Consider the following 21,605-nt stretch of genomic DNA (forward strand, 5'->3'; position numbering starts at 1 on the left):
GGTACATGTTTATCAGCACTGATAATCTATTATGTTGACCACACTTAAATGAAATCAGATTCCCGTTAGAGACACAAACAGAAGAACATTAAAATCAGTTCATGTTACTTTGATCAGTGGAGTCCTGGTATTTGCAATTTTAATAAATGTTAATAATTTATTAATTGATCTGGTCATTTTTACAGCGCCGGAGAAATAACTCTTTGTGAATATTTGGCACATGTTCAAGATCACAGCTATCTCTGGCAGATCCTGAAATAAATAGTGAAGGAAATAAGTTTAATCATGACAGTAAACTTTAATTCGGTTTTCCCTAGGGTGGTGGACTGAATTCCCTAGCCCTTGATATTTAGTCCTATGCCAGGCTAGGTTTGGAGCTAATTATGACAGGGTGACTCTTTACTGCCCTGTTATAGTGTGACCAGTCCAGCCTGGCATAGCCTTGTGCTGATTGGCACTTTGTGGAGGGACCTCACGCTATTTGTCCTCCTATATTAGCTGGAACCAGCGCTGGTATTGGTCAAATTTTTTGTTTGTTTTTTGTGGGTGGGTCTCCTTTTATTTTTAAAGCTATTGTTTTCTACTTAACTAGCAGTAATCAACATCATGATGATGGATTGGCGTATCTTTACTGCAGCTGCATCAATATTTACTATTTAAGACTTGTCTTAATGCAGGCTCATCTATTCATAGAATTTGAGTTGCATATATCTTACGACACATGGAACCTAAAAAAAACACACATTAGACTTACGTGTACTTTAAATGAGGCCCGTAGTTGCAATGAAAGGGTTAAAAGCTGCTAATAAAAAATGCAGATTGACAGCTATGCCACTATGCATAGCTGAAACATTATGCTGGTATCTACAGCTAAACATGTGCTAAAACAACACTCAGGGATAGATTTACTAAGCTGCAGGTTTGAAAAAGTGGGGATGTTGCCTATAGCAACCAATCAGATTCTAGCTGTCATTTTGTAGAAGGTACTAAATAAATGAAAGCTAGAATCTGATTGGTTGCTATAGGCAACATCCCCACTTTTTCAAACCCGCAGCTTAGTAAATCTAGCCCTCAGCCTTAGATGTGCTGATGCTGTTATTAAAGTTATTTTACTTTATATCAAAAATGATTCCTATTCATGGCAACTTGGAGCTAAGCACTAACGTGCTTTTACAGAATGTTAATTAGCTAAAAAAATGAAATTATAACTCATTTCAGTAAGTGTAAGTTATGAATGAATTGGTCCCCCAGCTTTCTTGTCACCATGGGCTTTATTCATCAAGGAACGCTAAGCGAATGTAATGTTTATTTTATTTTTTACACGCATTGACATCTGACATACGCATGTTCCTATTGCACAGGTTAAAATACCTGCCTCCCCATTATATTCCGGTGGTAATCGCTTCAACAATGAAGAGAAATCCGACACGAAAAAAACGATTTCATGAAAAAAAGGACAGAAATATTGACAGACTTACCTGAAAAACAACTCTGCAGATATCTGATGGCAGCAGTAGGCTGACAGGACCTCCTTCCGAATGGACAGCTCTCCGGCAGAAGTGTCTGACGTCAGTGCGACCTGAATGAATTTAAATTTAAAGAGACAATGTTGGGACCACGCAGGTTAACTGTTTAAAGCCGTACCCAACCCTTATATTCTCCTCTCCCCAGACCACTCTCCGACACCACTCGTCCTATACAAAAATGAATCAAACATATCTTAAATGCAGCTAAATGCTTAATAACAACGTGTTGGAAACCCCCCCCCCACCCCCTCACTCTCTGCCACTGGTCAGTTTATCAAATATTAAGCATCTCACCTATTCTTAATGATACTCTAGTGAACTTCAAAAACACATGTTATCCTTGGACAAATCATTATGAAGCTGAACTTCCACTAGCAACCGTATGACATTTTCTTGTCTCTGTAACTCCTAATTATCATCTGATTTGGTGACTTCCACCTCACCCTTCCTGACATACACTCCATTCGACACTCATTCACAAATGCGAGTGAGTGTGATTATCACTTGATTTCCTTGTCATCACTATTTAAATACTCAGTATATAGTATTACTCCAATATCCCAATACCGTGCCTCCCCTAACCCTTTAAACCCTTGTTTGTCTCCCTTATAATACAAGTTATTACTATGGTAACATATCCAATTTCCTACAGCAAATCAGAGTAAGTAGGGGGCAATGGGCTGCTTTCAAGTCTCCAACAATTTTATTCAGATATGTACCACTCAAATAGAAAATTGGAATCCAATACCAATCAATTAAACTCAACTCTCAACCTTATCATTCACACTTTCAAACGCATTGACACTAACCTTCATCTGTCTCACTGACCTCGTTGCCCAGCATGTTCCTACTAACCCTCCTGTCCCTATGCTACATATATCCCCTCCTACCCCTATGCCACATGATACCACTCCTTCCCCTATGACATACATTTGAGCTCCTTCCTCTATGCAACATTTCTCTCATCAGGGCCTTACATCCCAGGTTTTCCCTCATTTCCCTCCCCAAGTTACTCTCAATATCCTCCACAACTTTATCTTCAGTAATCCCCCCAAGTTTGCCCTCAGTATCTTCCCCAAGTTTACCACATAGCCCCACTACCAACTCCAGATCCACTGCCATCTCCTGTCATTCCACCCTCTGTTACCACTCCATCCCTGGTACTACTTCACTCTCTGCTGCTCCTCCTTCGGTCTCTGTTACCCCCCACCCTCTGATGCACCTATACCCTCTTCTACCCCACTGTCCTCTGCTGCCCCACTGACCTCTGCTGTCCCCCACCCTCTGTTGCCCCTCCACCCTCTGTTGCCCCTCCACCCACTGTTGCCCTTCCACCCTCTGTGCCCCTCCATCCTCTGCTGCCCCACCACCCGCTGCTGTCCCACTGCCCTTTGCTGCCACTTCATCTTCTGTTGCCCATCCACCACCTGATGCAGCACCTGATCCTCCACCATCGGTGGAATCCACATCATGTGTAACACAGAGTCAAAATAATTGAACCACCATGAAAAATACAGAGAATAATATATAGTGGTGCACCAGTGCAAACCACACTGACACAAAAGCCACCTCAAACCACACTCACACAGCAGCCACATGTACTCTCACGCTGATCCACTAAGAGGGAAAATATAAAATGTGACAAAACAATATGAAGTGATACAGACGGCGCAATAGACTGACACAAAATACACTACTGTAAATAAATAGTACACAAATGTTTAGATCATGTGATCTTTGTCAAGGCCTTGACAAAGATCACATGATCGAAACACGTCAGCGTTGTCAAGGCCTTGACAAAGATCACATGACTAAAACGCGTCGGCAGAGGTACACACTGGCTGGAGAGTTTCTCTTCTCCAAGGTATATGTGAGTGTAGGTGCCGGCCATCCACGACATATTTTATATGCTGTATTCCAACTCTCTTGGGGTAAGAGGCCATCCTGACCATGATGTGTTTTTAAAGCATTATTTATTATCTTCATTGTTCGCGATTATGTTCCAATGGATTTGTTTTTAGATAATTTTTTGGGTGATATTCAGTGGATGAGATTTAACAAAGTGGATTAATCTATAAATAGGAAAAGATACCTTATTGAATGCCTAACACTGTAAAGACTTCCTGTAAGTGTACACACATTAGGGAACACGCGTGAAGATATCACTGGGAAAGGTCTGGTGTTGCATGTTAAATACACAGAGGATAATAGACATTATAGAAGTGCTTATATCAGTCTGCACTATTGGTTGCCTTTTTTTGGTTTTCTTTTCATATTGTTCTGAAAATGGGAGAAGAACCACCGCGATCTAAGTAGGATGGACTTATCTCAAATCAGAGTCGTAACTAGGGCTGTGCGATAGGGGCGACCGCCCAGGGCGCAAAGCTGAAGAGGGGCGCAGTTTATCTATAGTTTAGGTTCATTTGGTTTAAATTGAGGGCTAGGGGGGCGGCATTTTTGTTTCTCGCCCCAGGCACTAAAATTTTAAGTTACGGCTCTACGTTCATTGTAAGAAATAATCTACAGATTGTGGACTCTTTTGAAATTGGAACATTATTCATTTGTTTGTGTACTATTTATTTACAATAGTGTATTTTGTGGCAGTCTTTAGGTCCGTCTGTCACTTCATATTGTTTTGTCATCATGAAAAATGTAAGCCCACGGGGCAAGCATGGCAGAAAATCCAAATAGCTTTTTGTTCTTATGTAGATTTCCACGTGTGGTTTGGTTTGTCACTTTTTTGCTGCTTTCTGTTTTCACAAAATACACAAATTTGAAAAAAAATGGTGTCCTTGTTTTTTGTCCATTTACTTTAAGCATTACATTTGGAGCAAAGTCTAAAAGGTACTCACATATTCTTTATATCCAGAATAGTCTTGGGAATCTGGAGGACTTGGATCGATGTCATCTACCTCCTGGCCAGCGACCGTGGCCTCCTCCACCCATGAAACCTCACTCCTGATCGCAGTATTATGGAATACCCCACACAGAGCAATTATGTTGCATACAATATTGGGCGAATACATAAGAGCTCCACCAGACCAGATAAGGCAGCAGAATCTGACCCGCTCTATAACTAATCTAGTGGACGTATGCGCCAAATTGTATGTGACTTCTTGCTCCATGTGTATGTTTTAAAATGGGAGTGAGGAGCCAAGGGAGGAAAGTGCACGCGTTGTCTCCTATATATGAGTAAAAAGAAAGAACACAAAAATACAAACAATTAGGGAGATCTTTTAACATGATATGGTGTTATTGTAATGCTACAAGTACACCATAATGTCAATATTTTGCAAATGTTCTAGATCTATCATTTATGACTATAATGTATACCAATGTAGGTTTGTATACCAAAGTAGAATTAGGAAGACAAGGGGCTACTTGTAAATAATGATGTGATAGAAAAAAGTACCTAATAGCCAGGTCTCACCATGTGGCTTTCAACCTCCGTTCTTCTGTTGCAATCTGCGCCACATGCTTGATTGCCTGAAGTCAAAGGAGTCATGGGTGCTCCCCGGCCATCTAGCAAACAGGCATTTATTCTGGAGAGATGCATCACATATAGCCTGGATATTGATTGAGTGCAATGCATTCTATTTGAATAAGTAGAAGCATGCAAAATATAAAAGAATGCACCTACCTTTGGTATATTCCAGTTATTTCCTGGAGAACGCCTTTACTGTACATTGTCTACATGCATTCACCCCTTTCGGCCCCATTCCGTCCCTGAAATCGTAGGCTGTCATAAGTGTCCTTTGTGCATGAAGATGAATTGGACAGTGATGCGTTCAACCTACCTCACAAATAAAAAATAGTAAATTGTGTTTTGGCAGGGAAGGAATACTGAATAGCAGATGTGGCTATAGGAATAATAGTGAGAAGAGTCAGGCTGGATGCACACTGCAGGGTTCAGGTCAATATCACATTATTATGTACGCTCCAATGATGAATGATTATAGTTCCAAAGCCCATAGTATCGTTTGATTTGATTTTTAAACCAAATTAAAAATCTCGCTCAACTATGAAGCATGGTCTTCCAATCCTGCAGTGTGTATGCACTCAGGACTGGCAGTGTCCATAGATCTCTATGGAGTGTGCAGAGTCACGATCTTTTCAGCAGATGGTTAGGACAGATGAAGAGTACAGATCTGAAGGTAAATCTTAAAAAATGATTTACCTGTGTATAGTGTGTACACATGAATCGGCATGATGATCGTAATTTTTTTTTTCACTCGTTGGTAAAATCGTTAACGATGTCGCATCAGGAGAAATTTTATGTAATGTATTCCCAGCCTTAGTGGTGCTTGAAAACTAGAGCCAGACATACAGCATCTGCTTAATAAACAGTTGATATTGTGTGTAAAGAAACGGGTATGGTGTATAGAACCAGTGTTGCAACCCCTTATTCTAGTCCATATCTGGACTGCACTTTTTAGGCATGTTGTTATCAGGAAGTATCAGTGATGGAGCTGTAACATCGCCTTGGAAACGTACTTTAGGGGTTAATTCCACCTCCACAGTGAACACTCAGGAGTTGGGTGAATTAAATTACCATTGTTATTTCTGTTTGCTCCATATTGTCCACCAGTGAGCTCTGCAGACAGCCAGGAGCCGGATCCAGCAGGGGTCACCTGATGGAGGACACCTGGGGAGGTAGGGGAAGGGACTGGATAGTGTGAGAAGCCCACCAATCTAGACCTTTTGCAAATCCCTATGGCAGGCAATTCCCAATATGGGATTATGAGGTGATAAAAGAGGCTACCCTGTTGGCTGGACACAGGTGTGACTGACTTTGGCCAAGAGGTGATGCTCTGTCAGAGATGGGCTGTGGAACCTATCTCACTGGATTTATTTATTTATGATTTCCCCACTTGTTGGACCTTCTATTGTTAAGATGGCCGTGCAGTATATATTTCACTGGATTTATTTGAACTGAGTTCCTCACTTGTTAGACCTGCTATTGTTAAGGAGACCGTGCTGCATTTAATCCTGTTCTGCAGAATAAATTATCCTTCTACTTTTTTCCTTTAATACCATGTCTGAGTGATTTGGGAACCATGTATCTTTATATTGTGTCTATTTGTTAAGGTTAAGGTGTTATAAGAAACAAGACTTCACTTGCAATGTACTGTGCAAAGAAAAGATATACATAATGCAATGTACATAGAATGGTGATATAGTTACTGTACCATAAAAACAAATACTTGCCTATTACACTATATGGACAAAAGTATTCGGATGCTTGACCATTACACCAACAGGGACTGTATTGACATTATATTCAAATACATATACTTTAATATGGATTTGGTCCCCCTTTTGCAGCTATAACAGCTTCCACTCTTCTTGGAAGGCTTTCCGCAAGAGTGTTTCTGTGGGAATTTGTGCCCATTAATTCTGTAGAGCATTTATGAGGTCAGGCACTGATGTTGAACAAGAAGGCCTGGCTCGCAATATTCGTTCTAGTTTATCCCAAAGGTGTTTGATGTGGTTGAGATCAGGACTCTATGCAGGCCAGTCAAGTTCTTCCCCACCAAACTCATCAAACCATGTATTTGTAGTCCTTGCTTTGTGCACTGGGCCACAGCCATGTTTGAATATAGAAGGGCCTTTCCCAAACTGTTGCCAGAAAGTTGGAAGCATAGCATTGTCCAAAATGACTTGGTATGCTGAAGCATTAAGATTGCTCTTCACTGGAGATAAGGGGCCTAGCCCAAACCCTGAAAAACAGCCATTTACCATTATCCTTCCTCCACCAAACTTCATTTGGCATAATGCAGTCAGACAGGTAACGTTCTCCCGGCATCCGCTAAACCCAGACTCACCCATCTGACTGCCAAACAGAGAAGTGTGATTCGTCACTCCATTTAACACTTTACCACGGCTCCAAAGTCCAGTTTCGTTGTGCTTTACACCACTCCATCCGATGCTTGGCATTGGTCTTAGTGATGTGAGGCTTCCATGCAGCTGCTCAGTCATAAAAACCCATTCCATGAAGCTTTCACTGCACAGTTTTTGTACTTACAATAATGCTAGTGGAATTTCAGAACTCTTCAGCTGAGGAATCTGCAGAGCACTGGCGATATTTGCGCACCATATACCTTAGCAGTCATTGACCCAGCTCTGTGATTTTACGTGGTCATCCACTTCATGGCTGAGTTCCTGTTGTTCCTAAACGCTTTTACTGTCTAATAATATCCCTTCCAGCTGACCGTGGAATATCCAGCAGGGATGAAATTTCACTAACCATCTTATTGCAAAGGTGGCATCCTATCACAGTACCACACTTGAAGTCACTGAGCTCTTCAGAACGACCCATTCAGGATAACAAATGTTTGCAAATTAAGCCTGCATGTCTAGGTGCTTGATTTTATACACCTCGGGCAACTGGTCTGATTGAAACACCTCAATTCAAATACTAAGAGCACAGCGCTCAGCTAAACAATAAATACTTAGGGACTGATTCATGTTCGGACATAAATTCATTTCCGTAGCGTATCTGGCATGAAATAACTCTGTGCGTGCTCAGAAATGGACCTAAATGTCAATTAACGCAATTGGATGCATTTCATGTCCAAAAGCAAATAACACTTACCACTGCCTACAACTTGAAAGGCAGAAAAGCAGGGGGAGAGGGCAGATTAATGTAGGCAATGTACAGTAAGGGCATGCTGAGGGTGTTCTGAGGCACATACTTTCTCAGAAAGTCCTGGGTTTTTCAGAAGTACGCTTGGTTTCAGCCTTATATTTTGCACCGACTACAGAGCAGGTATAAATGCTGTCTGATAGCGATGACTGACACAGCATTGTCTTTGTTTAAAAAACTACACATTTGCGTGCCACTAGTAAGCACAGAACATGTGTATACAAGCAGGGCCGGTGCAAGGTTACTTGGTGCCCTAGGCAAAACTTAAACTTTCCGCCCCTTCTCCTCCCCAAAAATTTCACTTCCCAGCCCCTAACACACTTGACATTTCTAAAATAAAATTAATAACTCTTACCGCCTCCTGGCTGGCAGGTAAGGTTGCAATCCAGATGCACTGATGTCCAGATGCACTGATGTCCAGATGAACTGATGTCTAGATGTACTGATGTCTGACGCAGAATGCTGTCCAGACCTCACTGCTGCCCAGGAGCAAACGCGGGATATCAGGAGGGGAGGCTCCAAATGTCAGATTTCAGAAAAACAAAACTTGACATCACTCACCTGTTACACACTGACATGTTCCCGCTGCCCCACAACTTTTCTCACACATGCCCATCTGCCCACTAGCTATTCTCACATATGCCACCCCTTGCCTATCAGCTTTTGTCACTTTAAAATGTTTTCTTTAAAATGCCCTCCTTGTCTACCTGCTTTTCCTAAACACGTTTCTTTGCCAAACTGCTTTCCTCTCACATACCCCCTTGCAAACCAGATTTTATTCCACAAACCCTCTTGTCTACAAACATTTTTTTAGTATTTGCTCACTACTTGGCTCTCCTCTGTTTCTGTCTATTAATGTATTCTGTAGATGTAATATTAAATATACTAACACCTGCAAATAAATAAAGAAAGGTAATGTACATGATATAGATAATCTAGACCGTTCTATAATTATTTGCATTTGTTAATGTATTCTATACATGTAAAATTAATTATACTAATAGAAAGCAACAAAGGAGAGCCAAATAGAGGGCAATTAGTAAAAAACATAAATGGTTCCTCAACTATCCTAGAGTAGCCCTGGCTTGGTGAATAACACCAGTGATTCATTATGCATCGCTGCAATTTGTCACCGTACTATTATAGTACATAGACCCCATAGTCTCTAACTTTTCTGTAGCATCCTTTCTCCCTCCGCCTTTCTATAGCATCCATCCCCCCTTTCTATAGCATCCACCAACCCCTTTCTATAGCATTCATCCCCCCCTTTCTATAGCATCCATCCCCCCCTTTCTATAGCATCCATTCTCCCCCTTTCTATAGCATCCATTCTTCCCTTTTCTATAGCATCCATCCATCACCTTAGCTTCTTCATTTTTCTTCCATTCTCTTCTTGCCCACCTCCACTTTCTTGATTCTAGCTCCTTGCTTCTTTCTGCTGTCTCTCTCCGACTCCTGCCGGCTCCTCTACACTGGCAGCGTTGTGATGTCACAACGCTGCCAGAAGCCAGGAGCCAGGCGCCAGGCAGATTTTCAAGTGCGGTGCTGCACTGTAGCAGCACATCATTATTGTGGGTGAGCAATCGCACCACCCACATTCATTTATCATTCATTATTGGGTCCCCGGCCTCAGTGCCGCTCCCTAGAGGCCAGCGCCTAAGGCTGCCTAATGGTAGCGCCGGCCCTGTATACAAGTAAGACAGAATTTAAAATGCATTGTATATACAGTGCACATTGAAAGCATTTTGATGTATATATTGAATGTAAAATCCATAATCATATTAATGATTATACTATTAATAGTTGTTCATTTATTTTCTAATTGAACATTTTTGGTATGCGTTCTGTGACCCTTTATTGAACATACGCTTGTGCGTATACCGCATTCTTTTCTTTTTGTCTACATAAAGCAAGTAATGGTTAGACAGAGTGCATTTAAACTAGAGATGGGCGAGATCCGAACCCACCTGAACTTTGGCTATCCGAGTACCGAGCCGAGCAGTCTCCGTACTTTCCCGCCCGTTCGGAATCGAAGTCGAGGCAAAACATCATTGTGACGTAGTCGGATCGCGAAGCTCGGTTCTCGCGATATTTGAAATACATAAATACCCACCTCCACAGCAATCCATCGCCATTTGACAGAGGGAGAGAACAGGGTTAGGTCACAGGCTGTATTAGAGCAGGGACAGACCAATAATTGTACACCTTATTCTTTCTATTATTATTTTAATTCTATTCTATTCACTTCTATTATTATTACCAATTCTATTCGCAATTGTTAGAGCAGGAAGAGAGGAGGATAGAGGAGGCATTTTTTTCAATATTTTACACTACAAGTGCTTTGGGGTGTCCCATAATCCCCAGTGTGAAACAATAATTTTTCTGGCTGCCAAAAGTCATATTTAGCAGCAATATTTGTACAATATTTTGCACTACAAGTGCTTTGGGGTGTCCCATATTCCCCAGTGTGAAACACTAATTTTTCTGGCTGTCAAAAGTCATATTTAACAACAGTATTTTTACAATTGTTGCTACTACAAGTGCTTTGGGGTGTCCCATATTCCCCAGTGTGAAACAATAATTTCCCTGGCTGTCAAAAGTCATATTTAGCAGCAGTATTTCTACAATTTTTGCCACTACAAGTGCTTTGGGGTGTCCCATATTCCCCAGTGTGAAACGATAATTTTTCTGGCTATCAAAAGTCATATTTATCAGCAGTATCTATACAATTTTTTGCACTATAAGTGCTTTGGGTTCATTAAAATGGATTCAAAGCAGTCCACATATGAGCAGAATCAGCAAGCAAGTGCTGGCACCAGTTCTAATGGTAGTGTTCCCAGTACCTCATCTAGTAAAGCCTATGTAAAAGTACATAGTCTTTTTAAATCAGGGAAAAAAACACACACCCAAAAAAAAATTACTGTGATCCACTCACATTATACTAGCCTATGCTCCACTCACATTATACTATCCAGTGCGCCCTCACATTATACTAGTCTCTGCTCCACTGACATTATACTAGCCTGTGCCCCGTCACATTACACTAGCCTATGCTCCACTCACATTACACTAGCCTATGCTCCACTCACATTACACTAGCCTATGCTCCACTCACATTACACTAGCCTATGCTCCACTCACATTATACTAGCCTATGCTCCATTCACATTATACTAGCCTGTGCTCCACTCACATTATACTAGCCTGTGCTCCACTCACATTATACTAGATTGTGATCCACTCACATTATACTAGCCTATGCTCCACTCACATTATACTAGCCTGTGCTCCACTCACATTATACTACCCTGTGCCCCGTCACATTACACTAGCCTATGCTCCACTCACATTACACTAGCCTATGCTTCACTCACATTACACTAGCCTATGCTCCACTCACATTATACTAGCCTATGCTCCACTCACATTATACTAGCCTGTGCTCCACTCACATTATACTAGATTGTGATCCACTCACATTATACTAGCCTATGCCACCTCACATTAAACTATCTATACTGACCTGTGCCCCCTCACATTATACTAGCCTATGCAACTCACTTGCACTTTTGCTTCCCACAGCACTGGGGTCATGAGTTCAATTCCTGACCTTGTGTGGAGCTTGTATGCTTTCCTCCCACATTCCAAAAACATACTGGTAGGTTAATGGGCTGCTAACAAAATTAACATTTGTGTGTTGTGTTAGTGATGTTGAATACTTTCATGTCAAAAAAAGACCACACTGACGTGTTGTGTTAGGGAATTTAGACTGTAAGCTCCAATGGGGCAGGGACTGATTTAAATGACAAATATTCTCTGCACAGTGCTGCAGAATTGGTGGTGCTATATAAACAAATGGAGATGGTGATAATATCAGAAGTACAGGGAAGAGAGAATAAATAGATTCGCAGACCCTGTAATACTTGTTACCATAGATATTTTGGGTTATTTACTAACAATGTGCAGGAATACCATTATGGTTGTAAATGCAATTCTGTATATTTTTGGCATGTCATGCATATGTCCCTGTGAGCAAGTTTATCTGCTTATCTGATATCCCATGATCACTACAGTTTTGCAGGTAGAATTCTAAGTGACATGTAAAAAAGTTACCACCACGCACGCCCTCCGATAACATTTGGACTACTCTCTTATAAAATGAAACCTTTCCATATTTCTTTCAATATATTGTTTTGTTCACCTTCATGTATGTTTCAAATAACTTCTAAAAAAAAGAGGGGTTTTCGATTCTATATGTACGACAATGGATTTTATTGTCTTTTGTTTAAACATTGGTTTAAGTGTCCATATTTAAATAAAAAAGGTGCATTATCTGTGCCTTCATGAAGCAAGGAGTTTAGTTAAATTACTGGAAGCATACTGATTTCTGCCACCTTCAACGTGCTATAAATTCCAGTTCCATTTATGTGCTAAAAAAGCACTGTCAGACCCCAAAAAACAATAGTGCCTCTAATATGTGCTGTTTTTACACCTTGTCCTCAAATATAGGGGTAGATACAGTTAGCTGCGTTATAACAACACGACCTGCACATTATTACAGTTACTACAGCAATGGCTGCACATTATTGCGGTTACTACAGTAATTTCTCTGCTGTCTTTAGCTCACAAGCAAAAATTGACGGAGAAATTGAATAATGCAGGGCTGCATTGTTCTAAAGAACATCGCAGCTAATTGAATCTACTCCATAAGTTCGGAACAAGGTTATCATGCAAAGCCCACCCATCGTCATAAACAATATGTACTCATTTGTAAATTACCCCAATTGTTTAGCATGCACTGGACCGATCTGAGCTAGCTGCTGATTGGCTGCTGTGTATTACTAGACATTTTCACTTTTGTATTTGGTTATTAAATGTCCTCTGTTTCTGGTAGAGGTCAGCTTTACCTTTGCTTTTCATAGCACTCAGTTAACACCTGGTGACATCTCTTTCTTCATGCACTCAGTTGCACTTGATCAGAATAGGTAATGAAGACTTTGAACCACACTAACATGTATTTCCAATAATGCCAGTACCTATGTTTAACAGCCCAATGAAAAAAAGTACATCAAGGAAGCTTCACGGAGAAAAATTATAGTGATAACAGCTGTAGCTCCTTGGTCTAACAACAGGTATTCCGACAATAAAATAGTAAAACCTTAGACTTTTCTGCACATTTTTATCTATGCAGTGTAGAGAACAGCTGTGTTCCTTTAAATGTATTTTAGTAAATGAATGTAAATTTAACTATGTTTTTGTTTACATCTTTTTCTGAAGCTTAGTGGTCTAATTAAACTATACCCAAAACTGTAATTTAAAAAAATCTAATATTTAAGAGTCATTCATTTGGAGCTCATAGCATGGTTTTAAATACCCTTATATCTACATTGTATATTATCAAGAGTTCTAGTGCTGGGTGGTATCTCTGTCCGTAGGACATTAAACAGGGGCAGGCTGGGCTGGGGGACAGGAGGGCATCTGCCCGCCGGCCAGTCCCATAGTGGGCTACCTTGGGATGGGTCACTGAGCCAACTGCATTTTTTTTCCCTTTAAAATGTTCCTAATAGGCTGCTGAGTCGAATCTTGCCTTCCGGGCTAAAATTTGCCAGCCCTCCCCTGATGATAAATATCCTAAATGATGCCTGTAGCATGGTTGGTAGAAGCAAATTGGCTTTATTCTTTCCAGATATCACAAAGTAATTAACCAAATAATTCCTGGCGTCAGTCTTCAATGCCTCTCTGTGGCCATATGTTGATAGGTATGATATTCACCTTGGTTGATGTATAAAACAGAGTCATTGCTTATCTTTAAACCATTGAACACAGTATAATCTGATATTAAATGCAATTGTATAAAATTGACCTAACAAATGTATGCATCTGCAGCCAGGCATAATGGGACAACCATTCAAGAGTCATATCTTTTTGATCTCAGACATGTTTTAGGCGTATCATTTTTATGTATCCCTTGTATGGTTTGCCCTTGGGTGCTTTAACCTTTGCTCTAGTGAGTTTGAGAGACTACACTTGCAATGCCCACTTCATGTAACAGATGGCGCTATCCAGTTGTTCTGTCATGATTACTAGGAAGCTTCTATGAACAACGTCTTTGACTGACACAGTACGCAGTTCAGTGAGCAGGCATTTAGCAGATTACAAAAGAAAGTGGGCTTCCTTGAAAGCAGTGTTTGCCTTGCAGATAGTGAAAAGTTATTTCCCTTATAGCTGTCAGCTCATGTTTATCAACAATGCATGCAGCCTCAAAGACTGCTTTAAACATGTAATAAAAGAGTGATACTTTATTTGATGGAGAATAAATTAGAGAAAGGTAGGATTAGCTATTAGAAAGTTATTGTTTGTTATGGCAGAATGAAAACCTTCTGTACTAGATGACACCCAAAGTCACAATCATAGCCAAAGGCCTTATAAAACATTTACCTATAAAATAAGAGAATAATATGTACATATTGTGTAATGCATATTGTGAACATCTCCTGACGGTTACCAGTTTGTTTAAACAACAATGCTGAATACAGTGAGCAACCTTGCCGTGCCTGCTTGCGTCTAGCCTTTACTGGCCCTTGCTCCAATGTATTTTGGTGTAAACTCAGTCCCGCATACCACTGAATTGTATATTGCAATCACACTTACCCATTCGCTGGACTTGTATTATGTACATTTTAAACATTTGAAAAGAAATCACAAGAAAACACACAGAATTTGGTTGTTTTGCTTTATTTTATTATAAAATAACCCATGTTTACCTACACAGTGAAGTTAGCTCAAGTACATAAAAATATTTTACATTTTCAAAAGTCCTAAAAGACAAGAATACAACCCATCATATTTCCCATATCCAGCAGTCTATTATGCCTTAGTAAACATTTATAAATACAGTTGCCGCAAAATATTGATGTTTATGGTAAAAAAAAAATATATATACAAATAACGCATTGCCACCCAAGCAGTGGTGCTGTGCAGTCGTCAAAGCATCCATGTAAATGTGCATCTTTTGAAACTACAACATTTCTAATAGTTCTGCACTCTGCAAATGTTAAGCAATAAAAGGCAGTGTGATAACTATAGGGCAGTCTTCCAAAGGTTTGATACAATTAACTATAGATAAACATTTTTCTTTAGTTTTCTCTACGTTTTAAAACATGTCTAGTCTAATATTTTAAATTAGCAAGCAAGGAAGTCAACACATTTTTAAAATATGATGTAAGATCACTTGCCACGTTTAGGAATGTCTATGCATCATTTATCATGTAATAAATTGAGATAAAACATTAAACAGTCTGATAAAAAAAATAGGATATCTTTTTACCTGGTACAGTGTTTTTTTGTTTGTTTTTTGATGCATGTTTTTATCCAATCCACTACTATGCTATACTACATTACAATGTTAAAGGCTACTTATACCTCTGTGCCTTCTCTGGAGTAAAGGGTACTATTTGAACTGATACTGTTGTAGAAATGGGAATTGAATTGATTTAAAACTGAACTACTGTAGCCAAAAGGATTTGCTGGTACTGTAGTCGACCACTCTGACCCTCCATGACTTGTCATGTTTGAAAGTGGAGAGTATGAGTTGAAGCTAGCCATGTTTTGTCCCATTTTATCAGGTGTTTCATTATTGAGTCCCAGTGGAACTGACCTACTTACAGAGTTGGCACTGTTGACATAAGCGGTCATGCTAGAAAGAAAGTTGTTAAGGCATGGTGTTATAGCGGGTGGAGATAATCTCTTTTCAGATGAGTCATCGGTTTCTGGTGAGGAGCTCTCCAACATGTCTTGATGCTCTCCAATCTTTGGGCTGTCAGTCAGAGGGCTCCCCTCTGATTTTTCAGAAGATAGCTGTCCGTTCATGTCAGACTTTCTCTTTCTTTTTCTGCGGAAGTTTCCATTGTCAAACATCTTTTCACAGTTTGGATCCAGTGTCCAGTAATTTCCTTTTCCTAGTAGAACAAAATATTCCATTTAACTTTCATATTTATTGCAGACACAAGGTCAAGCAATCCACATGGGGTTTTAAAGATTTTTCTAGCTTAATTTTCAGTCACAAACATTTTACAAAGCTTCATGTGGCATTTTGCTTATTTTATGTGATATACTATAGATCGCATGAAATACAATTCCATCCAGATATATCAGTAAAGGCATGAGGGACAGTGTAGAGTTAAGCAAAAACTCAGGGTATCAAATCAAAATATACTAAAGATATTTCATGTGTCAGTTTTAGAGTAAACTATACATCAATCGACAAGCAGAATGCTCTGGATGGTTCCTCATACTTCCTATTACTGTCTAAATTCCTGTGAACTTGTGAACCACATTACATAGTTTAAGTCTACATTTCGACAAATTACAATTGAGCAGTCAGTTACTTTCTATCTTACCTGAGAAAAAACATTCCATATTAACTATGAAAGCTAAAGCTAAGTTCTATTACTATGTATCAATAAAATAGATTTTAAAAGACATTTACCTGGATCATCTTCATCCCTTGGAACTTTTTTGAAGCAATCATTAAGAGACAAGTTATGTCGAATTGAGTTTTGCCAGCCAGCCTTGCTCTTGTTATAGAAAGGAAAGTTCTCAGCAACGTATTGGTAGATCTGGCTGAGTGTCAGCCTTTTGTCTGGGGCACCATGTATTGCCATGGCTATTAGTGCAGAGTAGGAGTAAGGTGGTCTCACCAGTTTCATAAGTTCTTCTTGGGAAGGAATTGGAAGCCAACCTAACTCAGATCCTCCCAAGCCGTGCATATTAGGCAAGAGCTGCCTCTGCATCCCATATGACTGAGGCATGAAGTGGCTGTTGTTGGATCCTGACAGGTATGGAGGTGGTGTGATGGATGGTCCATTCAGCCACAGATAAGGATTAGCAGTAGTGCTGTAATCTCCTGTCTCAAAATTTGAAGGTCGTTGAGGACTAGGCAGGGTCTGTGAGTGGAAGATGCTATCACAGTAGATATTCATCTCTGGAGGTTCTTGTCCAATATTTGGAAACTGTGGCCCACAGCGTGGTGGAGAATGTGACTGCGGATCAAATGCACTCATAATATAAAGCTAGTAGGCTACAGAGCTAAATGCACCTGTGCTTGCTACTGTCTTGAAGCAGGTGTATCACCTGTGCCCTTCCTCACCACTACTTATACACCTGTCAGTAGCTAGCTTTCTGAATATGCTCCGCCCAGCTTTCACTGACTGGCTGGAGATGAAGTGATATCCCTTTTTAGAATGCTGGCAGCCTATAAGCCCATTTCAAATTTATGAGTGTTTATCTTTTAAATGAATGGACTATTTTTTATCTAGTTCTCTAAAAATACTATCATTTTATAACAAGTCTACTACAGGTAAAAGTCTTTACATTAAAATTTAATATTTTACAAAATGATACCAATGCAAAAAAAGTTAAAAATGCACTCTAAAATGATTGACTTAACTCAGTAAAACTTTATAGATGTATGCAAAAGAGATCTGTATTGCAAGACATATGGGACAAAGGGTTTTTATTTTAACAGAAAGTCTCTTTTAGATTTGATACATTATATGTAAAACCTGCAAACACTAGGAATTTCTTTTATCAGGTATGCCACTTGTGTGTAAGACCTGATCACTGATTTCAACAGTGCCACAAAAAGCACCTATGAAATGTAAAACATTTACCAATACTACTTACTACAGTACATTTACTTCTGTTTATTGGCTTGGTATTTTGTTCTAAGTTTAATTGCCATATAAAGACAGATAAGCATCAAAATCATCTTTACCCTTCATAATGTTTAGTTTCCTGCATACAGTGTTTGTGCAAAAAAAATAACAACATTTTTCAAACAGTGCACAACACTTGTGACTTTTTTTCCCCCCTAAATACTTTTCTGCCATAGAATTAATTACTTATTGTGCTCACTTTTATGTTTATTTATACAGTTCAAGCTATGTACAGGCTGCTTTTAATTGATGCAATATATTACAAAGGGAAGTCAATGACAATACACACTAAAAAGACTAGACTACTGCCCTTGGGGCTTGCAATGTATTTGTGATTTAGAAATAAGTCATACTAAAACTGCTTTTTAAAAGAATCAACAATAAGTTTACCAGCTTCATAAAACATGCAAAATGATGTACCATATTAGCAAATGAGAAACTTTGAGTATGTTCCACAGGGTAAAACTGCTATTGGTATTGTAGCATTGCTGCGGGTTTACAGGCTGCTTTATTAAGAACAAAAAATCAGATTAACAATGAAGATTATTTGCGGTAAGGGTCACAAAGCAAAATTCTATTCTTGTTAATAATCTACTTTCTCCAGAAATGCTAACATTATAAACTTCAAATGATATTACACATTCTACATTCTCCAAAACTTTGTCATTAAAATTCCCAAAAGATGCAATTTATTCCAAACTATTAAAGTTTAACAACACCCTTGTCTTGAATGGTACATAGTCAAGCGATTACTAAAAATATTGTGTGCTTAATTCACCTTAATCTATGGCCAGGATGGGGTATGGGAGCGGCCTAATGCAAACTGAGGCATTCAGCATCCTCCGAGAATATATATATATATATATATATATATATATATATATATATATATATATATATATGAATGCCCCAGTTATGGATAGATAGATAGATATATACACATACACATACACACATAAATATTTTACATCCAGTATTACATTATATAAAACAGCTTCTTTGAAAATTAAGACACCTTAAAGTTTACGCAGATTTGGAAGACAGGTTGGCTGCTGCTGTTTTTGTTTTTGTTAGATAAGTACTGTGATGTTTATATGATGCACAACTTCTAGTGCTGTCTGCACTGCCTTTGATGATGCTGGTTGTCTTGTTTGCAGCATCTTTTACTTGAAGTTTATGATAAGTAGATGTCTTTGTTTGGTGGGTGGGTGGGTGGAGATGGCTTTCATAACTGAGTGCTCCACATCTTAGCACCTGCTGTGATTGAAAAGCTCTGAATGAAAGTTGAAGGGATTTTAATTGATGTTCAGTGATAGTGATATGGAAAAATCAAGCCATGTTGTGTTTTTCTTTTACATGTTTTTGTTGTATTGTGTTTTTTAATTCTATACATTCTTGTTATAACTGGAAAATAATAATGATTTTATTATGATCATCAAATGAGCAGAGCGGGAGATGGATGTCAGAAACAAGGACTGGCTGCCTCGTCCATTGTCCCTGGCCTAGTGTCCTTCCAAATCCCGCTCAGACTGTGTACAGACAAGCACAGTGTACGCCCTCTTAAAGATCTTACAGTACAGAGCAAACGTTAATGAATTTAGAGTGGAACTAAACTTAATAGGGAAATATATGTTTGTATATTTGAAAATGATAAATGGTTAATTTACATTGATTTATACAGATTTAAAAAGCCATCTTTTGCTGTGGGAGCTGTCCACGATAATGCCTCTGAAAAGTGATGGAAGTGTGTTAGATGAATAGAGCAAAAGGAATTCTCTGATAACGAAAATCCTTTGTTCTGACTGTCGGCTTTTTACATACTGTGATATGTACATGGGTATTAATACTGTCAAAAAAGACATAAAATATATTTCTTCAGGTTTTGATATATTGTAAATGAAGATGTTACAATATGTTTTTATAACAAAACTTTCCATGAAGAAAAAAAAAATCTCAGTGCATTCAGTACTTCAAAGAATGTATTTTTGGTTTATCCTCTTAGGAATATCTCTGTCTGTAGTCAAACATTTCTGAAACCCCCAAAGATAATTTATGTAATTTGTATTTTCCTATGTTTAGCTGAATATGGCTTTTAAGTTTAACATAGCTGGATCCTTTATTGTATTGTGCATACTGTATTGCTTATCATTTTGTGAATTTATAAAATAATATTATATGCCTCAAAGATGCAACAACACTAAAGCTAAGGAATATGTATTAAGCTGACACATCACACAACTCATGTTCAGTGACAGTCCAAAGTCTTGAGTTTTTCCCTTAATGGTGACTAACTACTACACAGCACCGGTTCTTGGTCATTTTACTACATCAAACTCTTACGACTCCCAACATTTGAACTTTGACCTTGAGAAGTCAATATTTAGTGGGTAGCATTTACTAATTGTCTGATTTATAAGGACTGGTACCACTGGTGATGTCATAATGGATGCTAAAATATCCTATGACTGTCATGAACATAGTTTAGGTGACATACATGCAGATTGAGCATACTTGGGGCACATAGCCAGAACTGGTGGTCTCCAAGAACATGATCATGTCATACTAACTCTGCACTCATCAAAATAATTCAATAATAAGTATTCTCCATCTCAGTTGCACCTGTCCACCAACAAAGAGTCCCTGGAAAATGCATTTAAATAATAACTATTGATTGACATAAGAACATGCTAGTGCCGTTTATACACCTTTCTATATTTTCTTATTATAGCTATAAACCTGGTCTATTAATATATAATTGTATGTTGAATACAATTGTCCTGTACATGGAAGAAAATTTTGCAATGTTCACGACATTACATGTATAGCAATTGCAAACTTTTTTTGTGATTTGGAGGCAGCACTCTTCATTTTGCAATGAAGGTGACACTATAGCTATTGCATACTTAGAAGTATTTCCAGGAGGTGTATATACATATGCAAATGAGAAGTGAAATCATTAGAGCTCAGTTTGTTTTGATGTAACATTCTTAACTTGAACTCATCCTTTTCATGAATGTTGCCACACAGAGCAATGGACCATACCAAGATTGGAAGGAGAGAGTAAGTTTACCCCACACACAGCACTAAGTGTCAACAGGCAGCTTTATACCAAGGCTTTGGACTAAATATTTTGGTACCTTGATGTGGCAATGCAAGTGGACATATGTCTCCATCAATAACTACGACAAATGACCACAGAATTCAACACTATCATAGTGTGTATAGTATTTATATGCACCAATTTCATAAATATCCCAAATTATTGTTATGTTAAAAGGCTGCAATCATTTGCATCTACTGTTTATATAGTTTTGCTTATTTGGAGATGGCAGGGATTCATCATCAAAGGGAAGAGTGTCTATTAGAGACGAGCAAAGTTTTGGCATGCCAGAAAGCCCTGGTTTCAATGCCCATTTTAGAAATAAGAGTTGTCATTGCTGTTGCCCTCTCTATTCCTCTTTGGTGATCTATGTGACCCACTTGATTTGCAGTAGCTGCTGTCTCAACTTCCATGAACATGAAGAACAAATGTCCAGGTTCTGTGCCCAACAGTGAGCACGATGCCAAAGAAAAATACAGAGCTTATATGATCTGGACAATGACCACAGAAGTGCTCATGTAAGGAGGAGTGGAAACCTTCTCCACAACCAGAGGAGAAAGTTAGAGATTAAATCTACCTTCTGTTCCATGACATTGTATGCTAGTTATTGGTATCAT

At 38.9% G+C, this 21,605-nt stretch overlaps 1 protein-coding gene across 1 annotated transcript; it reads right to left on the minus strand.

Moving 5' to 3' along the window:
- Positions 1–14,891: 14,891 nt before the first annotated feature.
- Positions 14,892–17,286, minus strand: FOXI1 (forkhead box I1). Its single transcript, XM_075205359.1, has 2 exons — positions 16,661–17,286; positions 14,892–16,130 (listed from the first exon to the last, which is right to left on the minus strand). The coding sequence occupies exons 1-2, from the start codon at positions 17,232–17,234 to the stop codon at positions 15,589–15,591; spliced, it is 1,116 nt and encodes a 371-aa protein (XP_075061460.1). The 5' UTR covers positions 17,235–17,286; the 3' UTR covers positions 14,892–15,588.
- Positions 17,287–21,605: the final 4,319 nt, after the last annotated feature.

Source organism: Mixophyes fleayi, chromosome 4 (genome assembly GCF_038048845.1).
Source record: "Mixophyes fleayi isolate aMixFle1 chromosome 4, aMixFle1.hap1, whole genome shotgun sequence".
In the NCBI taxonomy this organism is placed as follows: Eukaryota; Metazoa; Chordata; class Amphibia; order Anura; family Limnodynastidae; genus Mixophyes; species Mixophyes fleayi.